We start from the raw sequence: 21,186 nt of genomic DNA, 5'->3' as shown, positions 1-21,186 counted from the left end.
GCTGGTTTTTGTGATGTGCTGAGTCGTGTCCACAATTCTGTGGTTTCTTGCGGTCTTGGGCAGAGCAGTTACCGCACCAGGCTGTAATGCATCTGGATAGGTGCATCTCCAGAAATTGATGAGGCTCAATGGGGTCATGTCAAATTCCTTTAGCCTCTTGAGGAAGTAGAGGTGCTGGTGAGCTCTTTTGGCTGTGCTCTCTATGTTGTTGGACTATCGATGATGTTCACTCCTAGAGTTCTGAAGCTTTCATCCCTGTCAACCTCAGCACCACTGCTAGTGACAGGAGAGGTTGTTGCCATGTTTCTGTGATATTAGGTGCTCTGTCTCTGTTTTGAGCAGAGCTGTTGAAATCATGCGAGAGGCCCACCAATCTCTGCTCAGATCAGCTCATGTTTTTCAGCCATCCCATCCCCGAACATCAATTCCAGTAAAAGCTCCTCAGGCTGATGTTTAGCTGGCTCAGGCTTACAGTCTCCTGGCTTCTCCCTCCCTGTCTCGAATAACGTGTTGGCATTTCCCATAATATTGGCATGTTTGGAAAATCACAAATCCCTCTGGTCCCACTTGCCTGTCTGCTATCTCGTGGCACAGACACAACAGACTGGAACCTGAAGCAACATGCAAAACACTGGACAGAGTCCAGGTGGAAAGAGTGCAGAGGAGGTTTATGAGAATGTTGCCAGGGGCATCAAGGGACTGAGTTATAGAGAGAGTTTGGGTGGGATTATATACAGCAAATGCACACAGTCTTCACCAGCACTGAGGAATGAGAACTAGAGGGCATACGTTTAGGCTGATAGGGGAGAGATTTAATAGGAGCCTGAGGGGAGATTTTTTTCACCTAGAGGGTTGTCCATGTATGAAACGAGCTGCCAGAGGATGTGGTTGAGACAGATACATAAACAACATTTAAAAGGTACTTGGACAGGTATGTAGATAGGAAGGAGATATGGGCCAAACACAGGCAAGCGGGACCAGAAAAGATAGAAATATTCGTCAGTATGGACCAGTTGGGCCACAGGCCTGTTTCCGTGCTGTATGACTCTACAGTTCAGCAAGTCATGGAAATGGACAGTCAACATTTCATCTGATCCTTCATTTCAACTGAAAGATAAAGGGGAGATTGCCAGAATAAAAAAAAGATGGGAGGAACTTTAGAACTAGATCTGGTGGGTAACCGATGGATCCAGGTGAGGGGAGAGGTGGTGATAGACAGAGGAGAGTGAGAATGGTGACAGAGAGGTGATGGGTGGATGGGTAGAACTCCTGCCTTCCAGCTGCAGAAACTTGACCTCCAGCACTGTGTGAGTGTGTGTGTGTGTGTGTGAGAGTGTGTGTGTGTGTACACGTGCGCAGTTTGCAGGTTCTCTGTTATCCCATGGGTTTTGTCCAGGTGCTCTGGTTCCCTCCCACATTCCAACAACTTGGTGGGGATGGTGGATTAATCAGCGGCTATGAGTGGTTCCCCCTGCTGTGTGTGCAGGTGAGGGTGGGTTCTGGGGGTAGATGATGGAAATAAAATAGGATCAGTGTGGATGGGTGGGCGATGGTTGGCATGGACTTAGTGAGACAAAGGGCTTGTTTCCCTGCTGTCTGACTTCTCTGAGTGAGCGTGGTTGGCGCTTGGTGGGGGAGGATATGGTATTTGGTATTGATATTGGCTTATTATTGTCACACGTACTGAGATACAGTGGAAAAACTTGCCTTCCACACTGTTCACACAGATCAGATCATTACACAGTGCATTGAGGTAGAACAAGGTAAAACAACAACAAAATGCAGAATAAAGTATAAAAGCTTCTAAAAGAGTGCAGTGCAGGTAGACAATAAAGTGCAGCATCATAACAAGGTAGATTGTGAGGTTAAGAGTCCATCTTATCGTACTAGGGAACTGTTCAAGAGTCTGATCACAGTGGGGTAGAATCTGTCCTTGAGCATGGTGGTGTGAGCTTTCAGGCTTTTGTATCTTCTGCCCGATGTGAGAGGGAAGAAGAGAGAATGTCCGGTGTGTGTGGGGCTTTGATTATTCTGGCTGCTTCACTGAGACAGTGATAAGTGTAGACAGAGTCCGTGGAGGGGAGGCTGGTTTCTGTGATGTGCTGAGCTGTGTCCACAACTCTCTGCGGTCTCTTGTGGCCACAGGCAGAGCAGTTGCCACACCAAACGTTGTGCATCCAGATAGGATGCTTTCTAAAGTGCATCAATAAAAATTGGTAAGGGTCAACAGGGACATGCTGAGTTTCTTTGACCTCCTGAGGAATTAGAGACATTGGTGAGCTTTCTTGGCTGTGATGCCTATGTGGTTGGACCAGGATAGGCAAATGGTGATGTTCACTCCTAGGAACTTGAAGCTGTCAGCCTCAACACTTGTTGATGTAGACAAGAGCATGTGGACTTGTCCCTTTCCTGAAGTCAGTTCTTTTGTTTTGTTGACCTTGAGAGAAAGGTTATCGTCATGACACTATGTCAGTAAGCTCTCTGTCTCCTTACTGTACTCTGACTCCACGTTAAGTTATTTGAGATACAACCCGTTACGGTCTTACCAACTGCAAACTTGTAGATGTAGTTGGAGCAGGACCTGGTCACACAGACATGAGGGTACAGGGGGTTTCAGAGGGGGCTGAGGACACAGCCCTGTGGAGTACCAGGGTTGAGAGTAATCGTGGCGGAGGTGTTGCTGCCAATCCATACTGATTGTGGTCTGTTGGTGGGAAAGTCTCGTAAAAGAGTAAAGCCTTTGACCTGAACCCCTATCCTGTTTTGCCTTCCAGGCCTTCAACGAGCCCGACATTTACGAGACGGCTGACCTCCCGGAGGATGACCAGGCACAGTTTGAAGCGGTAAGATCAGCAGACCTACGGGCTTCTGTCTCCATTCGCGTGTATGCGTGTGTGTGCGTGCTCATGTAATTCTGACTGAACAGTGTAGTGCTCCTTTCCGACCAATGACTCTCCCTCCCAGCCCTCCCCTCCCCCCCCCAGCAAAAACCCACCTCTCTTCCCCCATCTGGCCAACTTGACTTTTGCTCCTTTAGCCAGAACTAGCAGGGATTTCTGGTGGATGGGGAGGAGGGAGCAGCAAAGGCAAAGACTCGGGATCATCTGCTGCATTGCACAGCTCCCACTGAGCTCCTTACAACAGTGTGTTACTCTGTTTTGTTCGGCTTGGAGATGCAGATTGTTGTTTGAATGCTTCACTTTATTCCTCTTGAAAATGGAGCAGGATTCAGAACTCTTGTCCTGCCCCACCATTCAACACAATCGTGACTAATCTTCCCTCATCACCTTTTCCATCTCAGTTCCTCACAGACCGCGATCCCCACCCAACCCCTGGTGTTTCAAACATTTATCTCCCATCTGTTTTAATCCTACCCCTCCTCCACCAATGATTTCAGCTCCACCCCCTTACGGGCAGAGAATTCCAGAGATTCCCTCCCTCTGAGAGAAGTCGCCCCCCCCCACGCATGCACCCTCCCCCCAAGTCTGTAACTGTTCCTCTTGTTTGAAACTCTCCACTGCGAGAAATACAGTCCTGTGTTAAAGTCTTAGGCACATGTACACAGCTAGGGTGCCTAAGACTTTTGCTCAGTACTGTAGTAATTTTATGTATTGCACTGTACTGCTGCTGGAAAAGAAAAGCAAATTTCATGATATGTGAGTGCTGATAAACCTGATTCTGATATGGGTCTCTATTGTGGACTGAGAGTGGGAAGGGAGCAGGGAGAGGGGAATCATGGTTGGGAAAAGGGGAAGGGAGAGGGGAGGGAGTGAGTGGGAATCACCAGAGGGACAGTCTCTAATGATCAATAAACAGATTGCTTGGAATCAAATGACCTTGCCTAGTGTCTCAGTGTTGGGTGTGTCTGCACCTGTTCTACGTCCCATCCCAGCACATCTTCTCTGTCGCACACCCCTCCCACGATGCTCCATCCTCACCATTCCCAACATCCTTTACAAGCTTGCTCTTCACTTCACATCGACAAATATAATACTGTGTGAAAGTCTTAGGCACCCCAGCTATAAATGTGCCTAAGTCATTTGCACAGTGCTATATCTCCACATCTCCCCTGTTACCTTCCCTTAGAATCTGAGATGTTGGAATAAAATCATCCTTCATTCCTCCACACTCCCTAGGATACAAAACCGGACCGTCTCGCTCCTCCTGAGGGAACAACCCTCTAGACCCAGGAATTGTGCTGGTGAGTTTCCCTTGGACTGCCTCCAATGCCAGTAGCTCCTTTCTTACAGAAAGGGATGAAAGCTGTACACAGTACTCCTTGCCAATACCTTCAACGATTCTCTCAGTCCTGCCCTATTACTAAACTGCAGAACTGTACAACACAGAAACAGGCCCTTCGGAGCACAGTGTTGTGCTACACTAGCAATTAAATGCCTAACTTAACTAATCCTTTCTGCCTGCACACTGTCCGTATCCCTCCATTCTCTGCATGTTCATATGCCTATCCAGGAGCCCCTTAAATGCCTCTATCATATCTGCCTCCACAGCCACCCTTGGCAGCACATCCCAGGCACTCTGTGTGAAAATAATACTTGCCCCATTCATTTCTTTTGAACTTACCCCCTCTCACCTTAAATGCACACCCTTTAGTATTGGCTGGCTCCCGTACATTCACCATTATGCCTGTTGTTCAGGATGCTGGAAGGGAGTGGGAGAGGTGGAGGAGTGATACAGGATAGAAAGCAGATCTTTTGGCCCAACCCATCCATGCCAACCAATATGCACTCCTGAGTTAGTCAAAGTAGAATTTATTGTCACTTGCTCAATTACATATATGAACCAGTGTAATGAAAAGCTTACTTACAACAGCATCACAGGCACATAGCATCAGAGAGATAACATTCTCAAAAAATAAACATAAATTAAACATAAACTCAGGTTTTACAAAAAAGAACACAATTAAATCAAAAAATGTTAGTGCAAGGTGATCAACGTGCAGAGTGGTCATTGTGTTGCTAAACTCTAGTGATTGGGTTAGTAGCATTTACTTGTGTCTGACCAATATCCCTTCAAACTTTTCCTATCCATGTACCTGGCCAAATGGCTTTTAAACATCATATTTGCACTTGCCTCTAAATTGGTAAATTGGTTTATTATTGTCACATGTGAAAATCTTTGTTCTGCATGCTATTCACACAGATCACTTCACCACATCAGTACATCAAAGCAGTACAAGGAGAAAGCAATAACGGAATACAAAATGAAGTGTCACAGTTATAGGGATAGTGCAGTGCAGGCAGACATTAAGGTGCAAGGTCATAATGAGGTAGATTGTCAGGTGAAGAGTCCATCTGATTTTACAAGGGGACTATTCATTCGTAACAACAGGATAGAATCTGTCCTTCAGCCTGGTGGTGTGAGCTTTCAGGCTTTTGTATCTTCTGCCCGATGGGAGAGGGGGAGAAGAGAGGATGTCTGGGGTGGGTGGAGTTTTTATTATTCTGGCTGTTTCACTGAGCAGTGAGAAGTGTAGACAGAGTCCATGGCGGGGAGGCTGGTTTCCGTGATGTGCTGAGCTGTGTCCACAACTTTGATTCCTTAAGCAGCTCATTGCATATACCCTCCACCCTATGAGTTTAAAATCTTGATCCTTGGATCACCCTTAAATTTTCCTTTATGCCCCTTTTAGACTCCCCTAGCTGGGGAAAAGGATCTTATTTTATATACCTCTCTAAAATGTAATTTTGCATCTCTATGAAATGCAGGGGCATAATTTTAGAGTGATTGGAGGTAAGTATAGGAGGGTGACAGAGATAGGTTATTTTACACACGGAGTGGTGTAGTGCCCTGTCAGGGGAGGTGGTGGAGGCAGATAAATTAGGGGCATTTAAGAAAATTTTAGATAGGCATATGGATGATAGAAAAAGATCTTAGAGCAGATTAGAAGGTCGATGTAACATCATGAGCTGAAGGGCCTGTACTGTGCTGCGGTGGTCTTTGTTCTATCAGGACGCAAACTTGTGGTCCAGAGAAAATACTCCCACCCTACCCAGCCTCTCCATGTAATCCAATCCCTCCAGTCCTGGTAACATCCTCATAGACCTTTTCTGCACCCTCACAGCTTAATGACATCCTTCCTCTAGCAGGGCAACTGGAACTGCACTCACTTTTCCAAGCCGGCCATGTCTTCCGCTCTCTGCTTCCTCTCTTTCTACTGAGTGTGTCCTGGGCTCTGGAATCCCTATATTTCCTTAACTATTCTAAGGGAGGTATGTGGTGAAACTGGGACATTCACCACCAGACAGGGCTCTGGAGGCCCAGTCACCGATGCCACCTGAGGAGGAGGGAGGTGGATCTCGAGGCACAGAAGCATTGGGGGGTGAGGAGAGGATCAACCATAGCCGTGCTGAATGAAGGAGCAGTCAAGGGGCTCCCCTGTGTCCCTGACCCACCTCTTCCCTGCTGCCTCTCACCAAGCACCCCCGACTTTCCTCTCCCACACCCACAAGCTTTCATGGGCAGAATTCCTGAGTCACTCTAGCTCCGCAGTGTGGTCAGGAGTGTTGCTTGGGGGTTGGAAATGTTGTGGCCATTTTGTTTCTTCTGCTCTGTCTTTGAATGGTCCCTCCCTTCTTCCAACTTCTCTCTCTCTGTTTATTGCTCCCGCCTGCCTCCCTCCTGTCCCAATGGCTGCAGGTGATGATCTGGCACGATGAGGTACCTCTCTCTTCCCACCACCCATTTAACCCCCACAACATCCTCAGTACCCTCCTGTGCCCCACTGTGGGAATGGGATCAGCCACAACCTCCTTGAATGCTAGGACAGGCTCAAAAGGGCTGAATGGTCTCCTGTTACTTGTGATTCATAGATTCAGAGAATTAGACAGCATGGAAACAGGCTCTGGGGGGGTGAGAGGTGACCCTTATTGGGGTTTATAAAATCACAAGGGCCATCGATAATTTGGATGGTAACTTTGTTTTTCCCCCAAAGTCAGGGAGTCTAGAGAGCACGGATTTAAGTTGAGAGGAGAAAGACTTAAAGGGGTCCTGGGGAGCAGCTTCCTTAAGCTGAGGGGGGTCAGTATGTGGAACAAGCTGGTAGAGGTGTGTACAATTACAGTGCAGAAAAGCCACTTGGACAGGTACATGGATAGGAAAGGTTTAGAGGGATATGGGCCAAATGTGGGCAAATGGGACTGGCTTGGTTGGAATGAATGAGTTGGGCTGAAGGGCTAGTTTCCACATTGTATGACTCACTCACTGGTTTTCTGAAGATGAGAGCTGATTGGAACTTGACAGGGGAGATTGGCGTTCCCCCAGCTGGTATGTGTAGAATCAGGGGACCCATTCTTTGAATATCTGGGACTGATATTGAGAGCATTTCTTTCATCAATTTCAGGCTCAGTCTTGAGTGTTTTCAGGGCAAATGTTGGATATGAAGGGAATCAAGAAATATGGGTTCAGGACAGTACAGCACAAGAACAGCCCCTTCAGCCCTGCCAAATCTGAGCTGATCCATTATGCCAATCCAAACTAACTGCATCTGCCTTCACCTGGTCTGTATCCCTCCATTCCTTGCCTGTTTATGTGCCTGCCTAAATGCTGTTTAAACCACCATCCCTGGCAGCACATTCCAGGCGCCCACCGTTCTCTGTGTAAAACAAAAACTTGCCCCAAACAGCTCCTTTAAACTTACCCCTCCTCACCATAAATGCATGCACACTGGTATTAGACATTTCAATCCGGAGATGAGGTTGCTGGCAGTCTATTCTGTCTATGTCTTCTCATAAACCTCCCTCAGCCTCCCCTACTCCAGAGAAAACAAACCAAGTTTGTCCAGCCTCTCCTTATAGCCCACGCTCTCTAATCCAGGCAGCATCCTGGTGAACCTATTCTGCAGCCTCTCCAAAGCCCCCACACCCTTCCTGTAATGGGGAGACCAGAACTGAATGCTATACTCTGATAAAACATCGGCGGAGCCTCACTTTCCCTGGCGCACTTCTGGATGCCACTATGTTGTCATATTCACGACTGCTTTGCTGGTGCTTTGGATTCTGTTAATTTTGGAATGGTTTTTGAATTTAAGTGTTTACAGACTTGGGGGCTGGTTTGTGGGATGTGGGTCTGTTAGAAATAAACATCCCCAGCTGACCTCCACCGTAATCCATTCACATTCATCCCTCCCTCCTTTACAACAACCCCCCCCCCACTACCACGACCTGTTTCCCCATTATTGAGATGGAGAGAATGTATCTGATCTGCACCATTTCTTTCGTGCACCGCACTGACCTGAGTTTTTCCTGAAAATGCTTTCCCTACCGAACATCCTTTGCCTGGACGCTAGTTTGCTCAAGTAAGAGCTTTTTTTTCAACTGCTTGCATTTCCCTTGCATGCTTTTGTCTTGTATCCTGCATGCAGATCCAGTGTGCTGTGTCTATTGTGTCCAAACTGTGTTTTACCCCCTTGTGGTGGATAGAACCTCACCCTGGAACCAAAGCAACGTTGCCGGAGGGAGAGAACAAGCTGTGTGTGTGCGTGTGAGAGAGAGAGAGATTCAACACACTGAGTAAAGGAAGGTGACAGCAGTAAACTTAGCAATGGTCTGATAATGGCATGGGTTGAGTTGAGAGAAGAATTTCCTGTTTCTGACATACACAGTTCACGGTAGGGCCCTTGTGATTTTGCAACAGAGGCTCTTAGCAGTACAGGTACATAGTTACTTGAAGGTGGTGACACAGGTTAGTGAAGGAGGTGTTTGGCATGCTGGCTTTCAGCCAGTGCACTGAGTGCAGGAGTTGGGAAGTCATGTTACAGGTATGCAAGGTGTTGGCAAAGTCACAGCTATGTCAGTAAAGTGGAAAGGGGCAGGAAGGATTTACAAGGATGTTAGCTGGATTAGAGGGCTTGAGTTATAATGATAAACTGGGGCTTTTTCCATGAAGTATGGGAGGCCGAGGGGTGTCCTTTGAGATGTTTATAAAATCAGAGAGGCATAAATAAAAAGGAATGATATTACTCTTTTTTTTCCCCAGGTTAGTATGGGAGTCAAAGACTACAGGTAGAAGGGCACAGGTATAAGGTGAGGGGGATATGATGGTGATGGATATGTGGAAGGAGCTGCTAGAGGTTGAGGAACGTACATAAAGAACATTTAAAAGTCGCGAGGACGTGGAAAGGGAAGGTTTGGAGGGATGTGGGCCAAGCGCAGGCGAATGAGACTGGCTTAGATGGGAACCTTGGTCGGTATGGGCCATCCTCCACGCTGTACGACTCTACGTACAAGGGGAGTGGAAAACTCCCAAAAGGAATAGGGATTGAGGGAAATTGTGCTGAGTGAGCCCAGTCTTACCTCCACTCAAGCAATGGGACAATGAATTAAAGTAACTGCCCTCCCACCATTGATTATAGAGCCTCACAAGCGGCAACTGTACCAAATTGATTGTCAATGGGAAATTTCCCTCTTGTTCACTGCTGAGACCTTTCCCATGACCAGCCCTTTCCCTGTTCGAGTGACAGTAGGAACTTGGCCTGATATTCCCACACCCCTGTGGAAAACCAGACTCAAGTATTGGATTGCAGGGGTGCTTACGGTTGTGGAGGGCAATTTTGTGAACTCAAGTCTGGTTTATGTCTGTTAGGGTTAACTGTGTAAGTATCTCAATGAGCAATTCACTTGGTCAGTTAATAATGTATAGGTTAATGCCACTGTGTCTCAGACTTCCCAATTTATACTATTGAAGCACAGAGTCATATAGCACAGAAACAGGCCCTTCAGCTCAGTTGGTCCATGCTGACCAAGATTCCCATCTAAGCCAGTCTCATTTGCCCATGTTTGTCCCATATCCTCTAAACTTTTCTATCCATGTACCTGTCCAAGTGTATTTTAAATATCGTTAATGTACCTGCCTCAACCATTTCCTCTGGCAGCTCGTTCCATATATTGACCACCCTCTGGGTGAAAAGTTGTCCCCCAGGTTCCTATTAAATCTCTTCCCTGTGTTCTCTAGTTCTTGATTCACCAACCCTATGTACATTCACCCTATCTGCCCCCTCATTACTTTATACACCTCTAGGGTCACCTCACAGTCTCCTGTGCTCCATTGAATAATGTCCCAGCCTGGCCAACCTCTCCCTCTAACTCCAGCCTTCCAGTCCTGGCAACATTCTGAATCTCTGCCCACTTTCCAGCTCAATGATGTCTTTCATATAGCAGGGTGACCAAAATTGAACCCAATATTCCAAGTATGGCCTCCCCAATGTCTTGTACAACTCTAACATGACCTCCCAACTTGTATACTCCGAGTAAACACAACCAGAACAAAAAAAACCACGGAAGTCCATTGTAGTGCAAAGTGATCAAAATGATCACGGTGTTGCTGTACTGAGGTGGTGATGAGGGTTGTACTGGCTGGTTCAGGAACTGAATGATTGAAGGGAAGTAGCTGTTCCTGAACCTGGTGGTGTGGGACTTCAGGCTTCTGTACCTCCTGCCCGATGGGAGCTGTGAGAAGATGGGATGGCCCGGATGGTGGGGATCTCTGATGATGGACGTTGCTTTTTGGAGGCAGCACCTCCTGTAGACACTACCGATGGTGAGGAGGGAGGGATGTGTCCGTGATGTACTGGACAGAGTCCACAACTCTCTGCAGCTTCACCCCCTGGCCTTTGTCCTTATCTCCACCCATTCCTCCTCCATCAATCTATCACTGCTTTCCATCCCTCCCCACCAGAACCCGCCTACTACCTGCCTGATTTCGCATCACCCCTTCTCTCCACCATTTCATACCAGCTCTTCCCTTGTACTCCCTCACTCCAGATGAAGGGTCTCGATCTGAAATATTGACTTTCCATTGCCCTGTCCACAGATGCTGCCCGACTTGCTATGCTCCCTCAGCTCCTTTGTGGGATGCTCCAGATTCCAGCATCTGCAGTCTCGTGTCTCTCCATGTCTTAAGAGCTGGTTCTCAGACTTGCCCTGCAAATATCCATGACCCAAGGAGCTGCCCTTATATGTTTCCCCCTCTGCTGAAACAGACATCCATCTCAGGGCTTACATTTTTTCATTATCTCGTGCCCTCCCTCTTACTCCTTGCACTGCGTTGTCTCTCCACTGTACGCCGCCCCAGACTCACACACTTGTCCCAACTAGGTCAGGATTTGCTCGACAAAGTGCTCAGCTCCCAAGCTGTCGAGGTTATAATCATGTGTAAGATGCGGTGAAAGACTTACTTACAGCAACATCGCAGGAACATAGCATCAGATAAACATTTGCAATGAGCACACACAAAATGCTGGAGGAACTCAGTGAGTCAGGCAGCATCTGTGGAGAGGAATACACAATCTGTGTTTTCGGTTGAGCCTGACTTGCTGAGTTCTTCCAGCATTTTGTGTATGTTGGTCAGGATTTACAGCATCTGCAGAATCTCTTGTGATTATGATTTGCAAGTAAAGCATAACTTCAAAATACAGTAAATGGTACATAATTTTTACAAGAAAGTATGCAATTAGAACAAAAGACACCCTTGTCCCCATCGGCCATAACAGCCAGGATCTCCCTTTTGGTGGCAGGCCATTTGAATTCTACTTCTCATTCCCACATTGACATGTCTATCCATAGCCTCATATACTGCCATGTTGAGGCCAGATGTAGATTGGAGGAGCAACATCTCATATTCCATCTTAAACTGACGGCATCTACTTCAATTTCTTTAACTTCCAGTAACCACTCTCTTCTGTTCCCCACCCCTCCTTTTGTTTTTCCTCATTCCTCCAACTTCTTCACCACTTCTCTTTCTTATCCCCCACTCTCATGACCTGCCCTTCCCCTACACCTCTCTTCCTCTGATTCCCACCTCCTTCGCTTTATTCCATGGTCCACTGTCCTTTCCTTTTAGATTCCACCTTCGTCAGCCTGTTGCCTCCTCCACCGATCACTTCCTAGCTTCTCACATCATTCCCACTTCCCCCCTTCTCCACCACTACCTGCCTTCCTCCCCTCACTTGGATTCATCCATCACCAGTCAGCTCATGCTCCTTCCCCTACCCCTACTCCCCACCTTTTTATTCTGGCTTTTTGCCTCTTTTCTTTCCAGTCCCTATGAAGGGTTTTGGCCCGAAACATCAACTATCCGTTTCCCTCCACAGATGTTGCCTGAGTCACTGAGGTTCTCCAGTGTTTTGTGTGTGTGGCCCTAGATTTCCAATAACTGCAGTCTCTCTAATGTCTAGAACAGAAAACCAAAGTCCATTGTAGAGCAAAGTTGCTATACTGAGGTGTGATTAGAGTTGTGTTGGTTGGCACAGTAGATACAGGCGTGTAATTCAGCCACAGTCATGGGCAGCTGCACAGTATGTTCACAGTGTGTTCGTGGTGGAGTACTCCCAGTTTGCTGGTGAGGAATTGTTCCATTGTGCTGAAATCATGTCCCTGCTTCCTGTTCCCTCTGTTCTGGAATCCCTCTACCAGGGGAGATACCCACTCACCACCCACCCACTCCAGTCCCCACGCAGCACCCCCTCCCAGAACCTGAAACTCCAACCATGTTGCCTCTTGTTCCTCCAAATCCTCCAACCTAGTCATTCCCTCCCAATGGAACAGTCCCACCCTCCCAGACATCCCACGAGGGTTAATTTCACTCAGTACAGTAGGGAAATGGACTGTCAAATCTGGAATGTCTCCTGACCATCCACTCATGGTCACAGACTTTTCCCTAGAGTAGGGAAGTCTAAAAGTAGAGGGCATGATTTAAGGTGAGAGGAGAAAAGATTTAAAGGGGACCAGAGGTGTAAGATTTTCCACACAGAAGGTGGTCTATATATGGAACAGCTGGTTGAGGCAGGTACTTGGACAGGTATATGGATCAGAAAGGTTTAAAGGAATATGGGCCAAACATAGGCAAATGGGTCCAGCTCAGGAAGGCACCTTGGTCAGCATGGACAAGTTGGGTTGAAGGGCCTGTTTCGGTCCTGTATAACTCTATGACTCAACATCTCATCTGCAACCAACTCGTCCTTGGATGTTCTGGACCATCTGCCACCCTCAGCCTTCGGAGGGAAGGGGTTCCAGTGATCAACAGTCTTCTGAGAGTCAGAAATTCCTCTGCAGCTTTAGACCCAGAGAGTGGACCGTTTTTTCCTGAGATCCTCCTGTCTCGTTGAGACCTTCTCTGGTTCTTCTGAATTCGTCTTCTTGAGGAAAGTTTAAAAGTGATGTATGGGACAAGTATTTTACACAGAGCTGTACTGTTCTGTGTTCTCTGGTCCCAAGTCAGCAAGTTCTGGTGACAGGTACAGGAGCAGCTGTGCAGGAAGGAGATAGCATTGGGATGACTAACATTCCCACTGGCTCCTCCCTATGACCCCACTCTTCAGGTTGCATCTTTCACCCACATATCAGATGGTCTGTGGTGTGATTTCAGACACAGTTCTAAGGATCACCTACATGTTCATTTAGATTAAGTGATAGGGAATAAATACTTGTGCAGCTCAGTCTGGTGTGTATGTCTGTATCCCTCTCTGTCTACATCAGTGTATCACACACTCTCTCTTTCTGCATCTGTCCCTGTTTCTATATCCCTAACCTTTCCTGTCCTCTCTCCCGTATATTTTGTGTGTGTGTATATTTATATCTCCTGTTCATGCTCTTTTACACTCTCATTCTCCTCCTCGCCTTTTCTCTCTCTCTCCCCCTCCCCCTCTCCCCCTTCTCCCCCTCCCCTCTCCCCCTCCCCTCTCTCCCTTCTCCCCCTCCCCTCCCTCCCTCCCCTCCCCCTCTCTCCTTTCTCCCCCTCCCCTCCCTCCCTCCCCTCCCCCCTCTCTCCCTTCTCCCCTCCCCCCTCCCTTCTCCCCTCCCCCCCTCTCCCTCCTCCCCCTCCCCCCTCTCCCTCCTCCCCCTCCCCCCTCTCTCCCTCCTCCCCCCTCTCCCTCCTCCCCCTCCGCCCACTCTTTCCCTCTTCCCCCTCCCTGTTTCTCTATCTATTTGCTTCTTTCCGGCTCTCTATTTCTTTCTCTCTGTACAGTATTTCTCCCTCTTCCTCTCTCTGCTGCTTATCTCTTATTTGGCTCAGATTGGATAAATCCCCTGCAGTGAAGATAACCCTGGTGTATTCAGGTGCCAGCTGATGCGCATTCCCTGAACGAAACATTAATTATTTTCCCAGATAGGTGATTCAGAGCTTTGGCTTTGTGTTTGCCTGGGCAGAGACGCACACTTAGACCTCATGATGATTGTTGTCTTTGTTCAGAAGGTAGAGACGAGTTAACCCATCCCACCCTTCTCCACCACCCTGCTGTATCCCTGCATGTGTATCTGCTGCTTCCAACAATTAACCTGTTCTGATTAACTAACTGGGATGGGATTGGTGGCAGAGGGCTTGTAGCTGTTGTGTGTATGAGTGTCTGTAAACACTATTAATGTGGCGCTGGGCTTGCGTGTATCAGCTTTATTAATATCTCACGGTGTCTCTCTCTCTCTCCTCCTCTGCTCCCACTGCCCCATCTTCTCACTTACCCCTTTTTGTACTCTTTTGGAATTGCAAGGAGCTGGTAAGGACGCTGACGTTTCGATTCTATTCCAGTCACTGTGAAGTTAGTAGGGGAGGAGAGTGGAGGGTGTGAATGTCAGTGGGGTGAGGTGGAGCGAAGCCTTTAAACCCTTTGGGAAGGGGCTGCAGTTTTAAAATCTGGAGCAACATACAGAATACTGGAGGAAATCAGCAGGTCAGGCAGCATCTGTGGAGGGATATATAGTTGACGCTTTGGGTTGACTGAAATCTAGACTGAAAAATGAAAGCAAGGGAGGTAGCTGGTGTGAAGAGATGGGCCAAAAGTTGTCAAGACGCGGGTGGATGCAGTTGTGGAGAGCTGATAGGCAGATGAAGGACGGGAGTGTGGAAATAGGGACAGGAGCTGGGGAGGACACAGGGCTGCAGATAGTGGAATTTAATGGCAGAGGAAGGTGGAACATGGACCCGAATAAGGGAGTGGGTAGGGCAAGGGGAACACTGACGGGAGTGTGAGGGTGATGGGCAGATACAGGGGTGGAGGAGGGTAGAGAAAGACAGGCTGATGGGTGGGGCTGGGGTGGGAGTAGATCAGAAGAAGAGAGAAAAGGGGTCAGGAAGGAGTAGGTTACCTGAAGTTGGAGGCTTATGTGTCTATGCAGTTGCACTTTAGACTACCTGGGGGAACTATAAGTTGCTACTCCTCGAAAGTGGGCAGTGGAGGAGCTGAGCAGGAAGTATGGTGCAGAAATGGTAGGGGGGTGTTTATAGTAGCTGGCAGGCAGGAGCTCCACATTTTACAGTTTGTCACCTCGTTTCTCCCTTGAGGTCATGGGGAGAATGTATATAGACATACACAGAGGCAACACACACACACACACACACACACCTCACCAGCTCAATGGTACCTTCTCCACAGCAGGACGACCAGAACTGAATACAGTATCTCGTACAACTACAGTACAACTCCCAGATTGGTGCTGTGACTGGTGAAGGTTAGTGAAAAACCAGAGGTGGCAAGGGATCTGACAGAGGTGTTTTAAACCAGGAAGGGTACAGACTGAGAGAGACTACTTCTACCAGGGGAAGGGGCTGAAGGAGCAAAGGTGGTGGGCTGATGAAGCAAGGGTGACAGGAGGAGAACCAGTTCCCACAGCAAGAAGGTTGGGTTGGTACTGCACTGAATGATGGGGGAGGGTGAGAGGCGGAGGTGGATTCAGCTGTAGCACTCTAAGCAAGAGGGAAGGATGAGAAAGAATTCAGAGGTGGGTAGGAGGGACTGGATTTGCCTCCTATCAGTTTGGCCATGCCCAGCTGACTGCTCTCCCCCACCTCCTCTTTGTAGGAGGAACTGAACAGCGACAGCGTTGAGCGCATTGTCGTGAACCCAAACGCATCTTACGACAAGTTCAAGGACAAGCGGATCAGCACCAGGGACATTGGTGAGTTACTGCTCTGTCTGGGTCATCAGCTGGAGGTCCGGGATACTGGTGGGGTGGAGGGGAGCGTGGTCACTGGGATCCCAGAGGGCTGCTGCATTCTGGTGCCTCCAAGTCAAGAGGGCAGGGTTGTTAGTTGGCAGGGGGAGATTTATAGAGAGGGATTCTCCCCCCCCCCCCACTCAGGGGAGTTTGGAATTTGGAGACATTGGAGAACTTTCTGGACATTGGTGGTTTAACATTGGAGAAGTATCTGGGGCAGCTCTGGTGTTGTCAAGGCAGAGCAGGGTACGGACCATGTTTAAAGTTAAAGTGGAGTTTATTGTCACCTGCACAAGTCTATGTGTGGATGGGTCCAGTGAAAACTTGCACCAGCATCACAGGCACATAGCATCAGAGACACAACATTCACAAGGAAAACATAAATTACCCACAAGTTTTACAAGAGAGCACAATTAAAACAAAAGAAAACAAACATAAATTATACACAATTTTTTACAAGAAAGAACACAGACAAGCAAAAGACCATTATAGTACAAAGTGGTCACAGTGTTGCTGTACTGAACCGAATGATTGAAGGGAAGTAGCTGTTCCTGAAACTGGTGATGTGGGACTTCAGGCTTCTGTACCTCCTGTCCGATGGGAGCTGTGAGAAGATGGGATGGCCCGGACGGTGGGGATCTCTGATGATGGACGTTGCCTTCCTGAGGCAGTACCTCCTGTAGATACAACTGATAGTAGGGAGAGACGTGCCTGTGATGTACTAGGCCAAGTCCACTACTCTCTGCAGCTTCTTACATACCAGCCTATAATGCAACCAGTCAGGACACTTCCAACAGTACATCTGCAGAAGTTTGTTGGAGTGTTTGCTTAAAAGACACTTGAACAGGTTAGAGGGAAATGGGCCGTATGAGGGCAAATGGGACTAGCTCTTCTTGGTCAGCATGGCTGAGTTGTGCTGATGGGCCTGTTTCTGTGCTGTAATACACCTAAGTGTTGGTAAAGGGATTAGTGTAGAAGGGTTCTTGATGGTAATCGTTGATATGTGGGCCGAAGGGCCTGTTTCTGTGCTGTATGACTTGCCTTTCACATCCCTCCCTCCTGGCTCCTGCTCAATCCCACTTCCCGCTAGTCCTCTGGCAACCTGCTTCTCGCCCAGGCACTCTGATTACAATGTGGCTGTCTTCACATTCCACAGATTTCTCCGACCGAATAAGCAAGGCGAGGCGGACTGGTTATGAGTCAGGAGATTACGAGATCGTGAGTACACAAGCCACCCCTTTTGCTGTAATTGCCATCCGAGACTCTCCAGGGGAGACCTGCCCACCGGTGGAGTTGGCTTCTCCTTAACGTCTTCTAGACTGCGAGGAGAATTGGAAAATTGTAATCTGTTTCGGTCGATCCGCGCCCCCCCTCCCCCCCATTTACAGGAAGGGTGTGGAGACTTTGGAGAGGGTGTAGAAGAGATTCATCAGGACACTGCTCGGATTAGAGAGCGTGAGCTTAGAAGGAGAGGCTGGTTTGATTTCTCTGGAGCAGCACGGGCTGAGGGGAGACAGATAGAGGTTGATCAGATTATGAGAGGCGTAGGTAGAGTAGACAGCTGGTGTCTTTCTCCCCAGGGTCAAAGTGTCTAATTCCAGAGAGTATTGGTATTGGTTTATTATTGTCATATATTGACTTTCAGATCAGATCATTACACAGTGCATTGAGGTAGTGCAAGGTAAAACAATAACAGAATGCAGAATAATGTGTCACAGTTACAGAGAGAGTGCAGTGCAGGTAGCCAATGAGGTGCGACGTCATAATGAGGTGGATTGTGAGGTCAAGAGTCCATCTTATTGTACAAGAGGTTCATTCAGGAATTCGATAACAGTGGGGTACAAGTTGTCCTCAGGCCTTTAAAGTGAGAAGGAATAATTTCAAAGGGGATGTGAGGGGTAAGTTTTCTTTACACAGAAAGTGGTGGGTGCTGGTGGAGGCAAATGAGACAGAGGTGTCCTGTAGGCTCGCAGATAAGCATGTGAATGTGCAGAAAATGGAGGGATGCAGACCAGCATAGGCAGGAGGAATTAGTTTAGAAATTGTAAATGGACTTGGGAGTCCTAATGCAGGAATCCCTGAAGTTAACTTGCAGGTTGAGTTGATAGTAAGGAAGGCAAATGTAATGTTGGCATTCATTTCTGGGGAACTAAAATTTAAGAGCAAGGATGCTTTATAAGTCATTGGTCATACCGCACTTGAAGTACTGTGAGCATCCTATCTAAGAAAGAATCTGCTGTTTCTGGAGAGGGTCCAGAAGAGATTTACAAGAATGAACCCAGGAATTAGAGGGTTAATGTATGAAGAGTGTTTGATGGCTGTAGGCCTGTACTCACTGGAATTTAGAAAAATAAGGAGGAATCTCATTGGAACCTATTAAATATTGAAAGGCCTAGATAGAGTATATGTGGTGAGGATGTTTCCAATAGTAGGAGAATCTAGGACCAGAGGGCACAAAAGTTCAAAGTGCCCTTTTGACACCTTTGTGGCTTGATTTCTCTTTGTAAGAAGTGATAGCATTCAAGCTCTTCACAGCTGTCGAGCGTCCTTCATTGATTCACGTTTAGTCTGAAATTGCCATTTCGCCTGTTAGATGGCTTCCTGGAGGTTGTTCCTGGACCTCTTGTAACTTTCTTGGTTGTCAGACTTGATTGCCTGTGATTTGGCTCTCACCAGATTGCGGATCTCATGCTTCATCCAGATTGCGGATCTCATGCTTCATCCAGGGCTTCTGGTTGGGGAAGACTCTGTGGGGACACACTTGTCTACAACTGTTTTAATAAAGTCAGTGATAACTATGGTGTGTTCATTCAGACCCAGAGATAAGTCCTTGAACACAGCCCAATTCACCAGTTCGAAGCAATCCCTTAGCCACTCCTCTGCCTCCCGTGACCACCTCTTTGTTGTCCTAATCTCTGGAGCTTTGCTCTTTAGCCTCTGCCTGTATACAGGTAGGAGAAGGACAGCCAGATGATTACACTTCCTAAAATGTGGTCTGGGATGGAACAGTAGGCATTCCTTATCTTAATTTAACAGCGGTCTTGTGTGTTGAGACCTCTGGTGCTACAGGTTATATGCTGATGGTAATTGGGCAGGGTTTTCTTCAAACAAGCCTGATTGAAATCCCCGACTATGATATGAAATGCATCTGGATGGACTGTTTATTGTTTGGTGACAGCATCATGCAGTATCTCAAGCTATTGGTAAATAGAATGGTCAGCACTTGAGCATTAGGTCTTCAAGGTCGGGGGAACGTGACTACGACAAAACCGCCACATCGGAGAGTTTATCATGAAACAGCCTCAGAGGGATGTCCCTGGAGAACAGAGGTGATGAGGAATTTCTTTAATCAGAGGGTGGTGAATTAGTGGACATCATTGCCACAGATGGCTGTGGAGGCCAGATCCCTAAGGGAGTCCTCCATCAAAGGTTACAGGGAGAAGAGAGGAGAATTGGGTTGAGAGGGATAATGAATCAGCCATGATGGGATGGTGGAACAGACTCAACGGGCTGAATGGCCTAATTTTACTCCTATGTTTTATAATGCCATGATTTTATGGATATGGACCAGGCTGAAGGGATAAGATACCATTAGTTTGATTAAGTTGGTACACAGTGGGCCAAAGTGGTTCCTGTACTGTTCTATGAGAGGGGAGCAGGCATGGGGTAATGCCAAACCCCACAGGAACCCCTCTTGAGTCCAACACCAGTCACCAAGGGGAGCTTTCATGCCCATCTTTAGCTTCGGGAGAGTGCAGATCCTCAGCATTGGATCTCGATCCAAGGGTTTGTCTGCAGTTGCGTTGCAGACCCTGGAACAAAGATGGTCTCACCGAGATCACACTTTCAACAGGTTTTAACCTGAACCACAGAGAAGGTTCTGGGAAGTCTAGGAAAAGGGGCACAAGTCATGGGAACCAAGAGAGACTGCAGATTCTGTAATCTGGAGTAACACATGACGCACTGGAGGAATGCAGTGGCTCAGACAGCATCTGTGGAGGGAAATGCACAGTTAAGTTTTCATCTGGACAGCCCAGATCTACAGCTGGGACAGAGACACGAGGGCAAGAGCTTGGTGTGACCTCCTCCGCTAACCTACAAACGATAGGCTTGGGTAGGGTTTTCCTTCGGAGGAGACAAGAGGGGTAAGACATTGGTGTGGCTCCCTACCATCCCAGAGGGTAAGTTGGGGTTGGGTTCGTCCCTGGTGCAAACAGAAAAGGCAAGACATTGGTGTAACCTTCCTTCACACCAAGAGGGTAGGGTAAGGGCTTCTCCCCAGCACAGATAGAAAGGATGAGACGGTGGTAACTCCTCCCCTTCTATCTCCTGCAGAGTGATGATTGGGGTAGGGCAGCTTCTCATGGCAGGCAAAAACGGCAAGGCCTTGGTGTCATCTCCTCCCCTCACCCTCACAGGTCTAGGACGCCTCCAGAGCCAAACCTTGCTGTGACCTGCCCTCTCCTCCCAGTGGTTAGGTTGGTCTGGGACACCTCCCCTGTCAGACTTTGGTGTGAACCTGCCCTCTCTCTGTTCCCTGTACAGCTGGCCGAAGGGTGCGGGGCCAAGGAGAGTCCTCAGCAGAAGTACCAGCGTCTGCTGCACGAGATGAAGGAGCTGAGTGAGGAGGTGGAGCAGATTAAGGTGGGACCCGCGCTGGGTGGGAGATCTCACCATCTACCGCCCACCCCTCTCCCTTCACCCACTTGTTCCTTGACCCAGCTGTGATGCTAGTCTGACAGTGCATCATTCTCACAGTCCTCCTGCTCATGTCCCACTCAACAACTATAACAGTAACCCTCTCCTTCTACTGTATCTCTCCTCGTCTCCCTCTCAACAACTCCATAAAAGTAGCCCTCTCCTGTTGTATCCCTCCCCGTCTCTGTGACCCCCTCCCTTCCCTACAGCCTTCCCTATCTCTATAAACCCCTCCACTTTCTACATTACCTCTCTCTATACCTTTACTCCCACCCTAGCACTGGTCCAAGCACAGTGCAGTGTTCCCTAGGTAATGTAACTTTTTCAGTAATATTATATTTCAACTGATATTGATTAAAGGCCGTCTATTGAACCCAGTGGACAGAGTGGAATTGTGGAAATCTTCCCACAACACCGTGCATTCATTACGTCCACCTGAGATAATAAATCCCTTGGCTTGTAGCACCAGTTCCTGGGTTCATTCCAGACCCCGACTACTGGAGTGTGTGGAGCATGCACGCTCCCCCTACCCACAGTGCTCCCT

General features: G+C 48.0%; 1 protein-coding gene across 1 annotated transcript in view; it reads left to right on the top strand.

Moving 5' to 3' along the window:
* dctn2 (dynactin 2 (p50)) overlaps positions 1–21,186 on the top strand; it is a 36,610-nt gene that overhangs the window by 3,593 nt on the left and 11,831 nt on the right. Inside the window, exons 2-5 of the mRNA XM_063039275.1 lie at positions 2,775–2,843; positions 15,809–15,905; positions 17,101–17,162; positions 20,490–20,588. Coding sequence (XP_062895345.1) covers positions 2,775–2,843; positions 15,809–15,905; positions 17,101–17,162; positions 20,490–20,588 — 327 coding nt within the window. The remainder of the gene's footprint in view (positions 1–2,774; positions 2,844–15,808; positions 15,906–17,100; positions 17,163–20,489; positions 20,589–21,186) is intronic.

The sequence above is a fragment of the Mobula hypostoma genome (assembly GCF_963921235.1).
Source record: "Mobula hypostoma chromosome X1 unlocalized genomic scaffold, sMobHyp1.1 SUPER_X1_unloc_4, whole genome shotgun sequence".
Taxonomy (NCBI): Eukaryota; Metazoa; Chordata; class Chondrichthyes; order Myliobatiformes; family Myliobatidae; genus Mobula; species Mobula hypostoma.
This window is presented reverse-complemented; position numbering and strand designations above follow the sequence as displayed.